General features: G+C 40.8%; 1 protein-coding gene across 30 annotated transcripts in view; it reads left to right on the top strand.

Moving 5' to 3' along the window:
- kcnma1a (potassium large conductance calcium-activated channel, subfamily M, alpha member 1a) overlaps positions 1-19,720 on the top strand; it is a 260,694-nt gene that overhangs the window by 193,650 nt on the left and 47,324 nt on the right. For 11 of the 30 annotated variants that reach the window (XR_006770679.1, XM_045722188.1, XM_045722190.1 and 8 more), the window contains exons 15-21: positions 2,275-2,384; positions 4,169-4,237; positions 5,061-5,072; positions 8,954-9,040; positions 9,294-9,370; positions 11,032-11,040; positions 16,109-16,282. Coding sequence is in view for 29 of the 30 variants with exons in the window: in XM_045722188.1 (XP_045578144.1) it covers positions 2,275-2,384; positions 4,169-4,237; positions 5,061-5,072; positions 8,954-9,040; positions 9,294-9,370; positions 11,032-11,040; positions 16,109-16,282 (538 nt within the window). In the remaining variant the exon portion in view is untranslated. The remainder of the gene's footprint in view (positions 1-2,274; positions 2,385-4,168; positions 4,238-5,060; positions 5,073-8,953; positions 9,041-9,293; positions 9,371-11,031; positions 11,041-16,108; positions 16,283-19,720) is intronic. The other 19 variants (XM_045722206.1, XM_014215716.2, XM_045722259.1 and 16 more) reach the window with 6 other exon arrangements.

Raw genomic sequence — 19,720 nt, 5'->3', positions numbered from 1 at the left:
AGCCATGCAGTGTTTAAGGTGAATGCAGTCTCCGCAAACTTGTAAACCTTGCCTTTAAAATAGCCGAAAAGGGGTGATGGGATTGAATCTAGCCCTAACACAACCTTTTCACAATGAGGTCTGTCATAAGAGGTAACATTGACACAATAACAGTAAGGTAACATTAACACAACCTTTTCACAATGTTGTTTTACTTTGGTATTTACTGTAGTACTACAGGATAGATAGTGTAAGTGATTCCATGGGAGGACTGAGCTCTGGTCTGCTGAGTGAGACATCTCTGAGGGAGTCATATCATTCAGAATCGTAACGGTCTTTCAGTCAGTCTGGTTTATCGTATATAATCTGTAGGATCTTTGGCACTCAGCATTGCAGAGGTGCTCCTCTATATGAAAGATGATGGAGAAGTTTATAATGAGCGGGCTGACGAGGTCAGGATGGAGAAGAAACATCTGCTGGCCATATTTCCTGCATGAAAACATAGACTAAGAAATGTAGAAAAGATGGACTATCGACGCTGAAACATAAACGGGGATCTAAGCTGTGAATGAAAAGGCATTGCCCTCGTTAAAGAGGGATTTAAAACGTTCGGCTTTCATCATCTACCATATGACAGCTGCAAAGCTTTTAGGAAACTCATCCCTCATCATCTATGGCAGCTCAGTGGATATGATGTAGCCTGCATGAACATCTGACAAAGAAGGGAGGAATCACTTCACATGAGAGGAAGAATTGAAGACCTACAGTATCATTGTTACCATTATTTGATGAGTTGTGAAGCGGTACAGCCCTAGTCAGTCAGAACTCGTGCTAGGCCAAGCCTAGTGAAACAAATTGTACATGATATACTGTCACCAAGTCAGCACGCCTTTGCTTCACTCAAAGTTGGTAGTTTTTCAACAAAAACAGGACACCAAAACGCTATATTCAAACCATACCATCTCTGGTTTAATAGCAGGATGAATACACACGGAATACTGTATATTATTAAAATAGTTGGCAACAGAAAGTCGATGTCAAAATGAATGACCGAAGAACATTAAATTATTTGAAATCTATCATAAATGCTAATATGATCCATTTTGAATGGCACCATTGTGCGGTTGAGAGAGGACAGGAGTAATTAAAATAGGTCTGTAATAGAGGTGGCCTCTTCTGATTCTGTCAGCATGCCTTAGACTTAGAGACCTCCATAAACATATGAACCTAAATGCACAACGCTAGAAACGGAATGCTTATTTTGCATGATGGGTTGCACTTGAGGACCGATTATTGTGAGGCTTCTTAACGAGGTGAAGAGCGATGTGTCCGACAGCTTTTCTCAGCACAACTCTTACTGGGTAATTACAGAGAATACGTTCCAAATGGCACCCTATTCCCTATTTAGTGCACTACTTCTGACCAGGGCCCATAGCGCTATATAGGGAATAGGGTGCCTTTTGGTACACATGATGGAGAAATAGGTCAGTTCTGACACATTCTGCTGCAGACGTCTGTAATGAGCCTGTGTGTGAATGGGAAAGGAGGGATGTCTGGTCAGATCTGGATGTAGTTCATCAGGCCTTGTTTTGTTACCAGGGCAATAATAGGCCGTCGTCATGGCAATTTGTCATCACAGGTGATTGAAACAGGAAGAGAATCAGAAAGTTAGTGAAAGGTGCTAATGAGAGACCCAAAAAATACACACACACACACACACACACACACACACACACACACACACACACACACACACACACACACAATATAATGGATGCCATCTCTGCAGGATCCCCTCGATTAGTGTTCCCCTAAAGATGCCTGACCAATTGCTCTTACCCCAAACAGACGAGGTGTGTGTGTTAGTTATAGAGGAAGTGTGTTCTGAGTCCCATATTAAAGCCTGTATAGCAGTCAGGATGGGGTGGAGTTATGATAAAGAGACATGGAGACGGTTTCATAATGGGTCTAAGGATCTGAGTGTGTCTGCAGTTCAAGTGTCTTCTCCTCCATCACTAAGAGACTGCTATTGAGGATGGGCTTATAAGGGGCTTATAACTGTGCTCAAGTTACTACTATACACAATTTCAATTTGTATACGTATTTTTATGTCTTTATATGTGTCTTTACGTATTTATATATGTATTTATATGTATCTTTACGTATTTATATATGTATTTATATGTATCTTTACGTATTTATATATGTATTTATATGTATCTTTACATATTTATATATGTATTTATATGTATCTTTACATATTTATATATGTATGTTGTGCTTGTTGCTTCTCAGATTGAAGAGGATACATGGCAGAAGTACTATTTAGAAGGGGTAGCTAATGAGATGTACACAGAGTATCTGTCCAGTGCCTTTGTGGGGCTCTCCTTCCCAGCAGTCTGTGAGTAAGTATGACACACCACAGTGATCTAGTCCTTGGGCCAGTATGGGTAACTCTCTCTGCTACATTCTGCTGCTCTGTTTTACTGCTACTGTACACCCGCTGTTCTGTCCCTGGTACTGCTACAACCGCTGTTCTGTCCCTGGTACTGCTACAACCGCTGTTCTGTCCCTGGTACTGCTACAACCGCTGTTCTGTCCCTGGTACTGCTACAACCGCTGTTCTGTCCCTGGTACTGCTACAACCGCAGTTCTGTCCCTGGTACTGCTACAACCGCTGTTCTGTCCTTGGTACTGCTACAACCGCTGTTCTGGTACTGCTACAACCGCTGTTCTGGTACTGCTACAACCGCTGTTCTGGTACTGCTACAACCGCTGTTCTGGTACTGCTACAACCGCTGTTCTGTCCCTGGTACTGCTACAACCGCTGTTCTGGTACTGCTACAACCGCTGTTCTGTCCCTGGTACTGCTACAACCGCTGTTCTGTCCCTGGTACTGCTACAACCACTGTTCTGGTACTGCTACAACCGCTGTTCTGTCCCTGGTACTGCTGCAACCGCTGTTCTGTCCCTGGTACTGCTACAACCGCTGTTCTGCGTACTGCTACAACCGCTGTTCTGTCCCTGGTACTGCTACAACCGCTGTTCTGGTACTGCTACAACTGCTGTTCTGTCCCTGGTACTGCTACAACCGCTGTTCTGTCCCTGGTACTGCTACAACCGCTGTTCTGTCCCTGGTACTGCTACAACCGCTGTTCTGTCCCTGGTACTGCTACAACCGCTGTTCTGGTACTGCTACAACCGCTGTTCTGTCCCTGGTACTGCTACAACCGCTGTTCTGTCCCTAGTACTGCTACAACCGCTGTTCTGTCCCTGGTACTGCTACAACCGCTGTTCTGTCCCTGGTACTGCTACAACCGCTGTTCTGTCCCTGGTACTGCTACAACCGCTGTTCTGTCCCTGGTACTGCTACAACTGCTGTTCTGTCCCTGGTACTGCTACAACCGCTGTTCTGTCCCTGGTACTGCTACAACCGCTGTTCTGCTGTACTGCTACAACCGCTGTTCTGTCCCTTGTACTGCTACAACCGCTGTTCTGTCCTTGTACTGCTACAACCGCTGTTCTGTCCCTTGTACTGCTACAACCGCTGTTCTGCCCTGGTACTGCTACAACCGCTGTTCTGTCCCTGGTACTGCTACAACCGCTGTTCTGTCCCTGGTACTGCTACAACCGCTGTTCTGGTACTGCTACAACCGCTGTTCTGTCCCTGGTACTGCTACAACCGCTGTTCTGTCCCTGGTACTGCTACAACCGCTGTTCTGTCCCTGGTACTGCTACAACCGCTGTTCTGGTACTGCTACAACCGCTGTTCTGTCCCTGGTACTGCTACAAACGCTGTTCTGGTACTGCTACAAACGCTGTTCTGGTACTGCTACAACCGCTGTTCTGTCCCTGGTACTGCTACAACCGCTGTTCTGTCCCTGGTACTGCTACAACCGCTGTTCTGGTACTGCTACAACCGCTGTTCTGTCCCTGGTACTGCTACAACCGCTGTTCTGGTACTGCTACAACCGCTGTTCTGTCCCTGGTACTGCTACAACTGCTGAAGAATAGTTGGTAGATAGAGGAGGACAATGACATTAAGAGTAAATTAATATAAAAGAAAAGGAACATTTTAATTTGAAACTATTGGTAATGTTGAAATAGTAGCTATATAATTTAGAACCTTGAAGAGGCATACCATTCCCTTACAATCCTCTGTGTGTGTCTATGTGTCTGTGTGTGTCAGGCTGTGCTACGTGAAGCTGAAGCTGTTGCTTATCGCCATCGAGAACAAGTCGGAGCTGGGAGAGAGCAGGTTGGTGTCTCTGTGTTTCTCTCTGTTTCTCTCTGTGTTGTACAGGACTACATGGCTGCTCTTGTTCTGTGTATCACCACTGGACCTCTCTGTCTGTAACATCCCAGAACGTTTTTAAATCTTAGGATGACGTTCAAGATTTATCTGTAAATAGTTGTCTCTGTGTTTAACCATGAAAACCATTAACGCTATATGGTACTATTAACTTGCTAACTATTAACATGAAATACTACTATAGTTCACTTACCATAAATTGCTAAATCCCACCCACCCCAACGCCAACAGCAGTGTGAACTGGTTTTGTGCAAATAATGCATTTATAGTGGAGTTGTTTTAGTTGAGTTTTTACTATATTATGAAATCACTATAGAAGAAGTAATGTCTAACTAACTTGTTATATATTTTGAAAAACATTTATTTTTCAACTTTTGCTCAGCCTTTTTGTAGTGTGCTTGCACCTGGACATGGTATCGTGAGGCTTTTCTTTTGGTCATGCCAGGCTTTTTTTTCCACTACATAGTGCCACCATTCTCAGTGCCATCTGAACTGCATATCTCTCTGATAGCAGAAGTCAATTATTTCACAGATGCAATATGTGTAATAAGATCAGCTCTTCTAGATCGTCAACCTTCTAGTTTGCTAAGTGATATGAAGGTCTTCAACTTTTTCACAGAGTGCTACAGCAAGCACTTTCATTTCCCCAGCAGAAGGTAGAAGGACAGCCAATTGAGATATTGAGACACATTCATAATCTGATTTTTCATCTCTCCTTTTATGTTAATAACAGCTGTTTGATTTGGGGTTGTTTTCTTGTTGTTTGCAGAAGCAGAAAGCGGTATGCCCTCTTCCTTATCTTTCCCTCCAAACTTCAACCCAATCGCCACCACTTTAGAGCTGCTGACTTTGGGTTATGTTTCCTAAGGATCCATTTCCAAACCCTATATCAAAATGGGCCAATGTCTCACTCTATATTTGATTCTGTTCCTTGTGCCTAATGCACTAACTTCTTTGCAGGCAGAGAGAGGATAGTTGAATTTGACTCGTTTGTAACTCTTGTTGATTTGTCTGATGTTGTCGACGTGCCCAGGCTAACACCATCTCCTCCATTTTTACCTCCTGTTTTGAGTTTCTTTCTGTCTCGCGTTTCAGTCGTTCTGCTTAGTTTCTTTCTCACTTCAGTTCTTTTTCAGTGTCCTCCGTCAGTCGTAACTGTGTGTGAACTTTGCCAAACTGATTATAATTTTCTTCCCGGGTGTTTCTTTATTTTTGTGCTATGCTCATCATCACAACACTACTTCATATTATTATAGTTTTGATAGTGTCATCTCATGTATCAGTCATGAAACAGATTGTTGATGTCTGAACCCCAGAAGGGTTTATGATGGATAAGGCTATTGTTGATTTGTTGCACATTTCTGCAATATTATGGAATCGATGGATTGATTATGTCATTGCAGTTTGACACAAATGCATGTTTTATAGATTTTTACGATACCAACAGCATTTGTTAAGCCATGTCATATCTTATTCAAGGCATGGGACCATTAACTTTGGATAACTTAACATTTATCCAATAGAGTTTTTAGGCCACGTTTTCCATGGGTGCTGCAAATCATCTTCATACTTGCATTTCATCCCTTTCTTACTGTTTTGTCATATGTGTGTGGATACGGTTTGCTTTCTGTGCTTGAGTGTGCGTGTGTGTGTGCGTAAGCTTGTGTGTGTGTCAGTCACCATGTACCCCCATACCTGTGAGTCTCTGAGTAGATGTTATCAAGTGAGGTCACTTCCTGTCAGTTTGGTGTTTAAGAAAACAATCCAACTGCACAGAAGTTACTGCAACAGTCTGCATCTACGTACCTGTCTCTTTATCTGTACTGCAGTGGCTATGCCTGGTCTGTTTTACAAGTGTCCTACTCACACTGTTTGGTAACTGCATGTAATAACACTCTATCATATGGGATGCTTGCCTTGTTGCTCACAATATGAGGTTTTGATACAGTTTGGGCCTCTATGCATAATTGGAGAAAATTACATTTTGTTTCATTTCTTTGTTATTAGATCTGAAATGTGTAAACTATGTGAAATCTCAGATTTGGGCAGCAATGTGTTTTTTTGTAGTGGCTTTGTTAGTTTTTGTATTTTCCCGAAACAGCATGTCAAACGTGATTCCTGTTTTCTACTCTGGGGCCATTCTATCTGATATAAAGCTCAATAGGGCAACTCTAAACTTACGTTTAGCAGAATATCATGTTATTTTGCTGTTGCTATCGATTACAGCTTTATAATTGATCCAATCGCCCCCCTTATTGTTTAAGTATGTTGTTTGTAGAGCCCAGAGGAAAGATTTTTTTTAAATCTTTTGCAAATTAGTCTGTAGTTTTCAGCTGCTCTCAGCTATTTTCTGAGCCTGTGTGCACTTTTACACAGTATAATGTTGCTATAGAGAAGTTGTCTAAAATCTGTCTAAACAGTACCAAAACCTAAAAACTTTTAATGTATAAAGGCCAAACATTGAATGACAGTGAATAATTAATAAATTAAAGAGTTGATAAAATAAAGTATTAGTAAATGAAAGAGTCGGTAAAGTAAAATAACGTATTAGTAAATTAAAAGGTGAATAAAGTAGAATCAGGTGTTAGCAAGTCAGTCAAGCATAAAACTTGAATAAAGTACAATGAAGTATTAGTAAAACACAGGATTAGTAAAATGAAGCCTTAGTAAAGTATAATAAAACATAAGTATAATAAAGTAAAGTAAACTATTGGCAAAGTATAGTATTCATAAAATAAGAAGTAAAATATTTGTTAACTATTATCAAAATAAGTTAGGAAAGTATTCCTAAAGTAAAGTATTATTCATTTCCCTTTCGTCTGGGCTCGGAGGCCAGGGGTGTCGTCCCCTGACTGTCCGTCTGTGTGTTCCGTTTGTTAGTCTGTCTGCACTCCCATCATTGATGATTCCTACCCACAGGTAACCATTAATGAACTGGGCGTATGTGCGTGTGTGTCGTCCACTCTCGTCTGTCTAATTCAGGGGGAATGATACAGCCAGTCCATACAGGCACCCTACACACACAAACACCATCCTAATCTACATTATCTTCTTTACTGTTGACATATGTTTGAGGATACAGTTTTAGGGTCTGTGAGGTTAGGGGTTACAGTGTTAGGGGTCAGAATGAATTTGAGTATGAATATTACTTATCCATTAGATAACATTACATGGACATTTTCCCTCAGCTTCTTGGTTATTAATTTGTTCTCCCTGATAAATCAACATGGACACTGATAATGTAAAGAAAAAATGCATATCATATCACATTTCTTAGCTCAAATACCCTAAAGCAGTACTGTAGCAGTACTATAACAATACTATAATACCCTAAAGCAGTACTATAACAATACTATACTACCCTAAAGCAGTACTGTAGCAGTACTATAACAATACTATAACATCCTAAAGCAGTACTGTAGCAGTACTATAACAATACTATAATACCCTAAAGCAGTACTGTAGCAGTACTATAACAATACTATAATACCCTAAAGCAGTACTATAACAATACTATAATATCCTAAAGCAGTACTGTAGCAGTACTATAACAATACTATAATACCCTAAAGCAGTGCTATAACAATACTATAATACACAAAAGCAGTACTGTAGCAGTACCATAACAATACTATAATACCCTAAAGCAGTTCTGTAACAGTACTATAACAATACTATAATACCCTAAAGCAGTACTGTAGCAGTACTGTAACAATACTATAATACCCTAAAGCAGTACTATAAAAATACTATAATACCCTAAAGCAGTACTGTAGCAGTACTATAACAATACTATAATACACTAAAGCAGTGCTATAACAATACTATAATACACCAAAGCAGTACTGTAGCAGTACTATAACAATACTATAATACCCTAAAGCAGTGCTATAACAATACTATAATACACTAAAGCAGTACTGTAGCAGTACTATAACAATACTATAATACATTATATAACAACACTTAAGCCTATAGCAGATGATTCCTATTCCTCTGTAGTCTTAGTCCGAGGGCTGTTCATTCCCTTGCCTTCCACTGTCCAGTACTAACCCAGGTAACAGTATCTAACTGTAGTGTAACACGCCTGTTACATCATTCTGATAGCTGATTGGCTCTGACTTCTCAGACTGAAACCACTCCATAACAACAATTTTAATTCTTCCTGCCCCCCCCAACACACATCCCTCCTAACCCTGCCCCAAACCCCATCCAAGCCAATCAGAACCATGGTGAAAAAGAAAAAAAATGAAATGTACGAACCAACTCATGCTGTTGCACATTCTGTCCATCTGTGTGAGTAGCCTCAGAGAAGGTGGCTTAACATGGAAACAATGGAAGAAGCAAGGTTTTTTTTGACACAATAACACTTGAACAAATACCCACCTCCATACAGTGGCCTACTAGCTCACACTGATAGCATTTACAGTACTTCCATTCCATACCACTCTCCAAACAAACAACTGGAGACTGCAGAAGCTGTGATTCCTTTGACCAATCCAATCAGGCCATTCTATATCGCTGGCTATAGTAGTATAGCTCCAGCTAGAGGGTTGATGGTGTGTGTGTGTACCATTCCTCTTGATTAGCGCGTGAGTGTGACTCTAACGGCCTTAACAGCGCCTACAGAGCGTGATGTCATCTATCTCTCCCATTACCCAGCATCCTCATCAACCCGGGGAACCACGTAAAGATGCAGGAAGGAACTCTGGGGTTCTTCATCGCCAGCGATGCCAAAGAAGTAAAGAGGTAATGGCAGAAAAAGGCCACAGTCTCAATTTAAGGCCTTGTCTGTGTTTTCTATTTTCACACTCTTGGTGGCTAAAAAGGTCACCATACTGTACAAAGCGATTAGACATTAAACTTCCATAAATATCATTGGTAAAAGTAAAAGCCAGCTGGTAAAAGCCAGCTCACAGCTCAGCCTGGTGGAATGGGTAGAACTCAATTGGTGTAAGTTGCAAACCAAGATAATAAATGTCTATGCTGCTGTTTCCCCCAGAGCATTTTTCTACTGCAAAGCTTGTCACGACGACATCACAGACCCTAAACGGATCAAAAAGTGCGGTTGCAAACGACGTGAGTACAGCTACTCCCCGTCCACAACACCACCACCCACCCCTCTCATGACCCCCCTCCCATCCCCAACCCCTCCCCTACCCCCCAATGTCTCTGAAGTATGATTAGGATGTGCTATAATAAAGATTGTCATATCCCTTACTGTTTCTCATAGGAATGTCCTTTTACAGTGATAAAATGGAAATGGAAATTGCCCCAGTGATTACCTTGAGTCTCTTTTGAGTGTATCAACTGTGATCACAACTTTCAAACCTTCATTGTGGTATGATCTGAAATCAATGTGTTATGGTATTATTTTCTCAATCCAAGAGAACAGTACAGGCAACATTGTGTATATGTTGTTCGATTTTTTTCATTTCATTTCTTTTTTATTTTGAATATGTATACCTATCATGTCAAGAGTTTATCATAATGATGAAACTAGCTAGAAGGGTGGACTGAAGTCTGGAGGGAGAAAAAGAGAGGGAAAGAAAGCGAGAAGACCGGCAAAGAGAGAAAGAAAGAGTGGGAGTTCTACATCAGTATGCTAATGATGGAGTAAGTGAGTGTCAGGGAGAGGTAGAATGACAGGAGTAGCTGAGCAGAAGGAGGCTGTCAGATCGCCATAGTGACTCTGACACAGGCAGAGGTAATGACCTCAGTCAGGTGGAAGAATAAATGAGCCAATGGCTTTCCTCTGCTCAGGGGTCATTGGGTCAGACAACCAGACTCCCTATTGGCCCAACCATAAGGAATCAGAGCGCCTTATTGGGCCAGGCATTCCACCAAAAACATATTTCAGCAGTGAATGACTTGGAATATGACTTAATATTACTATTGGTCAGACTGGGAATTAGAGAATATGTACCAGGGTTGGGTTCAATTCAATTTCAATTCAGTTAATTCAGGAAGTAGGAAAATAATATTTTGTATTTTTGGTTTACTTCCTGAATAGCCTGAATTGAAAGCATTAATTCAGAGGCAGGGCCTTATTACTACCTGACCTACATGGGCACTTGTCCCAACATGTTAGCATGTTAAATAATTTAGTGTCCTGTAATCTCTATACATCTAGAAAGGTCAGCAACAGTTACAGTAAGCAGCCTATGCCCAAACACATGATCTCCAACATCCTTTCCCTTTGTCTGTGTCATCTCAATTATTCACACTAAAGGCCTCGTAGTCTGTCAGGTAGAGAGAACCAGAGACCTGTATTGTCTGATTCACAGTATAACTGAGACAAGGCAAGCCGAACTATACTAGGCTGGCCTGGTTACATATCCACTACAGTTGCTGGAACCGTGCTGGAAAGGACAATGTGAACATAATGTATCCAAGCCAGCACAGTACGGTTTGGGTTGGCCCTATAGTGTAATTGGTAATCATGCATTGGTCCACTAGATTTACTGTACCTGAAACAAGACAGTTATATTCTAGATTATTTTGGGTTTCTGTGTCTCCATCCATACTGTTTTATTACCAGCAGGAGGGCCCCATTTAGAGAGATGACCGTTCCATTACTAGAATGGAAGTTTGTCTTCTGTTAGTTCTGTTTTGTTTCTGTTGTTATTGTTGTTTATTTTTTCCATGTTTTTATGACCATTGACATTTTTTTAATGTTATTTCCTTCCCCTACTGCCGCCGGAAAACACCACTTCTTTATTTTAACCACTCTCTGGTAGTGATTTATTGTGAGTAAAAAAACCACGGGTTCCCTCCTACCCAGAGTGCAGTGCAAGTGTCTTTTCTCTTCCTCAGCCAATAGTATACTGTATTCTATGTTGCATGTTACCAGTGTAGCATTTGCATCCCTCTCCTCGCCTCTCATCTTTACACTGTCCTGCCTCAGACCAGGCCTGAAGGAATACAGCAGAACCCTAACTCAAACCAGCATCTGATTGTCTAGTGTGTCTCCTCATAGGCCCATAGTCTAGCCCAGCCTCGACTCATTTCAGATGACAGAGTGGAGAGTGATTTTATCATAGAAGTAGATGAACTCTCTTCGACTCACTTCAAAAACGTATTTATGCCGCAATATTTGGTTGTTAAACTGAACAGATCTGTATTAGAAACCCAATCCTAAACTTTGTCATCAGCTGTCCTTAAGTCCTCCTTACCTCCTCTCTCTAATGTCACGCTCTGAGAAAGTTGTAAATGGGTGTGGTGACAATCTGAAATATCAAACACACAGATTGATATAGGTAACGTTAGTCATGGATTTCTTTTAGATTTTTTTAGTGATTTTGCACACTGCTGTTTTTCTGAAAAGCGTAAACTGTTCTTGTGGGAAGTTCTTAAAATATTTCAGCTTATTGAGCAATGTTGCAAAACACAATCAAAACAATCTGGTCGTACCCCCCTCACTGCTTCTGGTCCCTTCCCCGCCCCCCAGTGCTCTGGTCCTCTGCCCAGCTCCAGTCATACCATTACACAGAGTTCATCAGTGCATTTAGAATTGAAATGTCGTCGCCCCCAGCCCCACTGCATTTCAATTCTATATGGTCATCAGGCCCTTTTTTACTCACTGCCCTCAGTGGCCTGAGTGAAAGAAAACAGCTTCATTAGACAGTTATTTTAAGCGCCAATGTTGTACTGCCATTTGGCCACTAGATGGCCATGTCTCACAGTCCTGAATGTAGCCTATTGAAGGAAACTGACACACATCCTCAGAAACCTATTCAGCCAGAATATGATGAGCAACAGGGTGTTTCAATCATAGACTGTTATAGAATTACTAGAACGGTAAAAAAACCGTGCAATTTGACTGGAACACTCATGGGTATACTCAATATGGACGCCGGTCCAACCATCACAGACCCATTGATTTGAATGGAGTTACTGTACTAGTAATGGTAATATCTCTATGGTTGCAGTTAACTGTAGGTGTAGCTTAACCTTTACAGTAGTTGTCATACAAATCTTAAAGGGAAAAGTTGTCTTACTTTAGTTTCATCATTGCATAGATTAACCCTTGGTTGTGTTTTATGCAGCCTGGTCTCATAGTCTAGATGTAACATAGTAAAAGTAAATCCGGGACATTTGAATTAGTGTGATTTGTTACGTTTGGTATGGTCACATAAGACAAAAGATTACTTAAGGCGAAAGTGGGTGGTTGGACGGTGTGGAAGGGTGGGCGTATAATGCCAACGTCTAGAGTGTTCAAATCTGATCACGGACAACTTGATAATTTTATTTTTGTCTACTTTGCAACTACTTAGCATGTTAGCTAACTTTAACCCTAACCTTAACCTTAAGCCCTAGCCTAGCTACAACAAATTGGAATTCATTAACGTCATATGTTTTTGCAAATTTGGAACTTATTGTACAAATTGCAATTCGTAACATATTGTACGAAATTCAATTCGGAACATATCATACGAATTCGAATTCGTTACTTATCATAAGAAATGGATGATGGACATCCTCAAATGAATAACTACCATATGAAACGAAACATATCATACAAATTGGAGTGGATCGAATTTACTTTTACTATGCTACGTCTACCTCTGAGTCCAGGTTGGTTTTATGGTGCGCAGTGTTTGATGGTTTGGTTTGGTTGGTTGAAGATGTCTGAACACAAAGTGAGTATTTCAAGGGAAAACTGTTCTTTGTGTTACGCATTCCTCTATTTCCATTTGTGCTTTGCAACATGGTACAATAACTGGAGTGTTTAAAAGTGGTTTTAGTTTGGTTGTTTTCGATAAGTATACATATGTTAATATATTATGACTGTTAATATAATATGACTAAGTTCGATTTACTATTCAAAGTCAACACTGCTCATCGAGTTCTTGCTGAATAGGGTTGTCTTTCACTTAAGAGGATCAATGTCCGTTAGTCAGGTGTACATTTTAGGACATCCTTCTCACTATCAATTTTCAACACTGGCTTCATGATGACTTCGTCTTTGTACGTTTTGTCAGGTGTAATGTTGAATGGGACATACGAAAACATACTTTTATTTCTAGAACCACAAACAAAAGATACAGCGCAGTTGTGTGTGTGCCTGTGTGTGTTAACAATCACCTTTCTTTGACAAAATTTACAAAGACATTCATGTTCTTGTGGACTCTTGTAGTGAAGAATGTCCTAAAAGGGACACTGTAGTCCGTATTGTAGTAGATCAGGGTAACGGGTATGTGTGAAGCCATTTGAATCAAACAAATTGTCATGTCGTGTTCTCCATCTCCCCCTCCCATGTCTCGCTAACCAACAACTACATGTACAGTACTGTGTTCAACTGAATGCCCAGCCTAAAAAGAACTCAGAATAAAACTCAGAGTTCAGCATGAAACGAAAGCCACACTGCATGTCTGTCACGCCTCCAAAACTGTTTCTGCTCTGTAAACAGTTACCACACTCCACCCCTCTTTAATCGCTGTGATTTCTTTATGCGTGCTTATGAATGCTTATAACGTGCTTATGCATGCTGTTTATAGGACACAGTCCCTGTTTGGGGCCAGGCCTCGCTCCCCATTCTCTCTATGGCCACAAACTGAAACTTGCCACCTCGTTTGGGCTCCTAGCCACACATGTTAAAACAGTAAAAGTAGACTTATAGTTCTCCTCCGAGAGAGTGCCAGAGTTTCTGTGAGGGTGTTAGAGTGAGTTAGTGACTTGGTACCCTGGCATAGAGAGAATGGGAACCAGGGATTGGTGTTTGTTGCCTGAACCAGAGTTACAGAAATCTAGAACTGCTGCTCTGAGGGGCTTTCACTACCTACCGCTACTTCTCCTGGGGTTAAGACCTCTACTGTACACGCACACACACCTCAAATGTTTGACATACAGATCTGCCATCTTAATTTGATCACTCTGTTGTCGCAGATAATTTTTCTGTGCAGCATGAAATGCAAAGGTTTAAAAGGGCTTCTAAAGTTTTTAATTTCCACTTTAAAATGTCAGACTTGATTTGCCCTAATGAAAAATGTATCACCCCCTACAAACATTTCCATTAATTATAATCCACATAATAATTCACGTTTCCTGTTGCTGCATGCAAGATATTTTTTCCTGCTGTGAGAAGCAGGGTCAAATTAAGAGAGTTAATCTGTACTCCATGTACATCCACAGTAACTTGCAAACACATACACAAACCTCTCTGGGGGAGTGCTGGTTTAGTGAAACTCTTGTATTATAGACTAGCATGGTATGGCCAGTCTAGCCAATAGAGTAGTGTGATGATGCCTTGACCAAGGCTGCTGCACCTGCATGAAGGGATACAGGTACGTGATCCACACCTTTAGCCGGACGCATAGAGGTTGTTATGATCTGTTCTGTTCTAATTGGAATAATATGTGTCTCTAGGAGGTTTGCTGCTGAAGACATTGCCCATGCTACTCTACTACCCCAGAATGACTCCCCTTCCATCTACCCCTGTCCCCCTTCCCCCACTCCCCCACTGTCATATTGGCCTGTATACCTGTTATGGCATTTTCAGCCTTAGGACACAGCTTGACCCTTGAGCCTAAGACCATCTGTACTACAAGTTAAATTGGACTACAACATTCAAATTGTTCAAAACTTTATTGATCAAAACAAGACATTAGGACAACTTTGAAAAAAGCTTTTTCTGGCCTTGATAATATATTGCACACAATTCTTACTGCAAAGAACCAAAAGCAGTTTGGCACTCTAGCCGTATACTGTGGGGTCCAACATTATTGACACCCTTGATAAATTACTGTATAAAATAAATAACAAAAATACTGATCTATATTGTATGCAAAACAAGGGAAATTATATTTTTTTATACTAATACAATTGCTCAGAGAAATAGATTTTGTTTAACAAGTAATAGTTTTTTTCTCAAAAAGGGAGGGGTCAAAATTATTGACGCTGTTTTTAATACCTTTCAATACCTCACCTTGCGAGGATAAAAGAGGGATCTTAGACCATTCCTCCGTACAGAAGTAAAACACATAATAATAAAAGTAATACTAGATGAATAATGAATAACAATAACTTGGAATACACGGGTACCAGTACCGAGTCGATGTGCAGGGGTATGAGGTAATTGAAGTAGATATGTATATATAACTAGGAGCGGCGTATGTGATAAGCCAATTATGAATTGGCCACAAAATCTACATTTTTGCAATCGCATGTCTCCGGACATGAAACCCATTGAAATCCTGTGGTTTGAATTGAAGAGGGCAGCCCATAGTCACAGATGAAGGATATCAAGGATCTGGAAGGATTCTGTATGAAGGAATGGTCTCTGGTTTCTGGTTTCCCAAACCCGGTCCTGGGGGCCCCCGTGGGTGAACGTTTTGGTTTTTGTCTTACAGTAGTACTACACAGCTAACTCAAATAATCAAAGCTTGAGGTATTGAAAGATATTGAAAACAGGGGTGTCAATAATTTTGACCCCTACCTTTAAGAGAAAATATTACTTATTTAACAATCTCTTTCTCTGAGCAATTATATTAGTATAAAATAAGATAATTTCCCAATTGTTTTAAGCATACAATATAGCTCAGTATTTAAATGTACAGTATTTTATACAGTTATTTTTGCTCATCTTTATCAAGAGTCTCAATCATTTCGGACCCCACTGTATGAAGCTCCCTCACATTTTAGGTGCCCATTACTGGTCTTTTGTTGGGTCTCAAGTCAGTTAGAGCTGGCATCTAAGGCTTTGCACTTATTATCTCCTTTATGGGGGAACCTTCCGGCTTCCCAACATGAGTGTTTCTCCTTTTGCCATTAACCTGCTGCTTTTCCTCTTCCTCTCATCCCAAAACATGACTGTAGCCAAGATGTCCGTCTACAAACAAATGAAACTGGCATGTTGTTTTGATTGCGGCCGTTCAGAGCGAGACTGCTCTTGCATGTCAGGCAGTGTACATAGTAACATGGACACCCTACAGAGGGCCTACCCACTCTCCTCTGTCTCTGTTCATGATTGCGCAACCACTTTACGTGCCTGTAAGTTATACCGCCCAACACGTGTTGTTACATGTCTGTTCTGTGTGCCCTGTATGTGTGTGTGTTTCAAGTGTAGGTATACATGTGTGTACTGTATGTGCTTTATACGTAAAGTCGTCCACGTGGCTTATTTAAATGTATTTATTGTTATTATTATTAGTAGTAGTATCATTCATTTGAGTAATATTTATTCTTATTATTTCTGTGGGTTGTATTGGGTGGTGGTGGTGGTGTTGCTTTGTGGTGCTGCTCTACTGCAGCTGTTAGCTCTGTGGCTAGCGCATGCTACATCAGTCAAGCACTCGTGTGGTGACTGTTATTAGACAGTTGGTGTTTGGTGTATTATATTGTTTCTAATACAGTATATTATGTATAAAATGTGACTATGTTGAAGGGATTCTTTATCTCTGACTGTATGCAATATCTTGATGACAGTTTTCATTTATTTTTGTTGTCGTTTTCTCTTCCTTTGTTTATGACGGCATCCCATGCTTTTAGGGGAACCTCCTTGCTAACTGTATTTCTGTTCTGATCCTGATCATTATATTTCAAGCTCACAGGACTGACTTGTGCAGGAACGAGAGCCATGCTCGAGTGATGTTCATAGAGCGATATTAATAGAGAATCTAGATATGTAGCATATCAAATGGGGTTCATCTTAAAGGTACACTACTAAACAAAATGACATCATCATACACAATGGGATGACCTCCTACCTACATCAACAGAGACTTCAATTCCCCCTTCGCTAAGTCCCATCCCAGAATTTTAGGCAACTCATTGCAGCGCTCCAGTGGATAGCAACTGTCGCTAACCAAACTTGAGTCCAAAGCATGGACAAGCTCTCATTTCCAAAGTATGGAAGCCAATGAGGGCAATGGCAAAACGGAGGGTGTTCATAAAAAAAACCAAGTTGTTTAAATGACTAAATAATTGAACAGTGCGCCAGGGGAACTTGGGACTGTGATTCCTGAAATGCAGTGCCTGTTGGAGTATTTTTACGAAGCCGAAATTATACTTTTGTTGCATTGTTTGCTAGCTGGTTAGCTTGCTAGAGCTCATTGACCAACGTTGAAAATGTTGCTAACGTTAGTTAGCTAGCTAGCCAGTTAATATAACTTGTATTCTCCAAATGTATGTTAACTTGCTAAGTTAGCTATATTATTAATATAACTCACTGCTGTCAACATCAGCACTACTTAGCTCCAAAATTAATTAGTAGCTTTGACTGCATGCTAACAGTGCATTCAGAGCCATCCGGTGGCTAGCCACAGTACAAACTTAATTTTACCAGGTTCCCGTGAAGCAATTGTAATGACAGTCCACCATAACATTCCCGAAAGTCTTCCGATTAGCATGGGGTAGTCAGTGTTTAATTTCATTTAATTTTAATTTCATTTAATTTTTGTGCATTAAAAACACAGTTTGAGATCATTGTGAGGGGTTTTCTCTTTGAATTGGGAATTGGACTTCCCGGGACAATTAGGAGCGAGGTAGCAACCGTAACCAGAGGGGTTGGGCTTAGCAAAGGGTGATTTATTGGCTCTCACAATATCACACCCTCCCTTGTGGCCACACCCTGTTGTGCATGATGATGTCATGATGATGTCAGTGTTTATCATAGTCCAAAACATGTACGTATACACACAGCAGCGTTCTAGAATATTGGACTGTTGGCTTTCATACTTTTCGAATTCTCAGCGCAGCTCAAGCAGTTTCTCCAACTGTCAACACATTCAAATGAATAGAGGACACGTACCGGAGACGTGTTGGTTTGGAATTGTGGGGAGGTGCATGTTTGGGCTGTGTGTCCCCCGCGGATGGTCTCAGAGTCATGTAGCTATGTCACAGTGGGACCCCGGACTACATCGTCTCAGTGTCTGTAGACTACGATTCATGCTTTACACCACGTGTCCCTTGAACGTTCTCACCGTGGCTTATTACATGATCCCTATGTGATAATATGACTGTCTGTCAGAATGTTGTGGTCTGTAGTTGCTGACAGTTGATTGTGTATCTCTTTTCATCCTAGGAAAGCAGTTAATCTTCCAATAAGAAAACAATGAATATGATGAGCGTTGAGTTATACCCAGTTGGGATCGTGACCCTCAGCCATGATACTCATCCAGCCCCAACCAGCCAACATATATGGATTCACTTGTAATTAAGTAGCGAGCTACTCCACAGGATTAAATTAAGTAACTCCCTCTCTGTTTTCCCAGACTTGATCTTTGTCCCATCAGATTACTTTCTCCTCTTCCTCAGTAATCAGGAACCCAGAAGATCATGTTTTGTTCTTTCCTTAAAGGGATAGATAAAAAAAAAAAAAGTTTTACATTATTTGCAACTTACTGAGGGTGTTTCATTCAAACCATTTTTTTGTTTTGTTTGCTGGTTATTTAGCATCATCCAGAATCTCCTGGCTAGCATTTTTGGAGCTTGTAGCAATGCTAGTGGAAACAGATTGAACAAGTTAGCGCTGCATTCACAAGCATGGGGAACAAGACATCTGTTGCTCCTCTAGGGCTGTCTTGACCTATCAGAAGACCCAGGCAGAGGAGAGAGGGGAAAGGGAGATGACAGTGGTAAAGGGAAATAGCAGTGATTGGATAGAGGGTAAAGAGAGATGGCAGTGATTGGATAGAGGGAAGGGGAAATAGCAGTGATTGGATAGAGGGGAAAAGGGAGAAATTAGCCCCATATGATTTCCACCTCACTATTCTCCCACCATCTGCGAGTGAGCTCAGACTAGATTAGTGTCAACCGGCTGATGATGAGTTTGGTTTTGCCTCTTGTAGGTTGGTGGGCCGCTACTCTCCCTCTGCACCAATTACTGGTTATTAGGGTAGTTACTGATCTCTCTCCTCCCTCAGCCCCTCGTAGGATTTCATGGAAGACTAAATCTTTCTTGGTCTCTTTAAAGGGGCAATCAGCAGTTGCTACGTCCATGTTTGGACTAATAAATTGATATGTACCCATTGATTCTTGAAGAATAAAGTGTATCAATGCCCCATGAGCTTTGTTCAACTGTCCTATCCCAGCAGAACCCAAAATATAAGCTTGTTTTACTACGTTTGTGAACAATGTAAACGAACACCATATTGCCTCAAAACATGGTTATTAAAACTATAATGTTGATATCATGGATGGTATTTAGTATTTGTATTTATTTAGGATCCCCATTAGCCAAGGCAGCCACTACTCTTCCTGTAGTCCAGCAAGATTTAAAATATTACATGACATTACATTTCATGACACTTTTCACAACACATTAAGTGCGTTCCCTCAGGCCAGTACTCTACTATCACATTATCTGTGTGTAGAGTGCATGTCTTATCATGTGTATGTGTGTCTGTGCCTGTGTGTGGGTCTCTTCACAGTCCCTGCTGTTCCATAAGGTATCTTTTTATCTGTTTTTTAAATCGGATTCTACTGCTT

The sequence above is a fragment of the Salmo salar genome, chromosome ssa01, assembly GCF_905237065.1.
Source record: "Salmo salar chromosome ssa01, Ssal_v3.1, whole genome shotgun sequence".
Taxonomy (NCBI): Eukaryota; Metazoa; Chordata; class Actinopteri; order Salmoniformes; family Salmonidae; genus Salmo; species Salmo salar.
The sequence above is the reverse complement of the archived record's forward strand: the minus strand, read 5'-3'. Positions and strand labels throughout refer to the sequence as shown.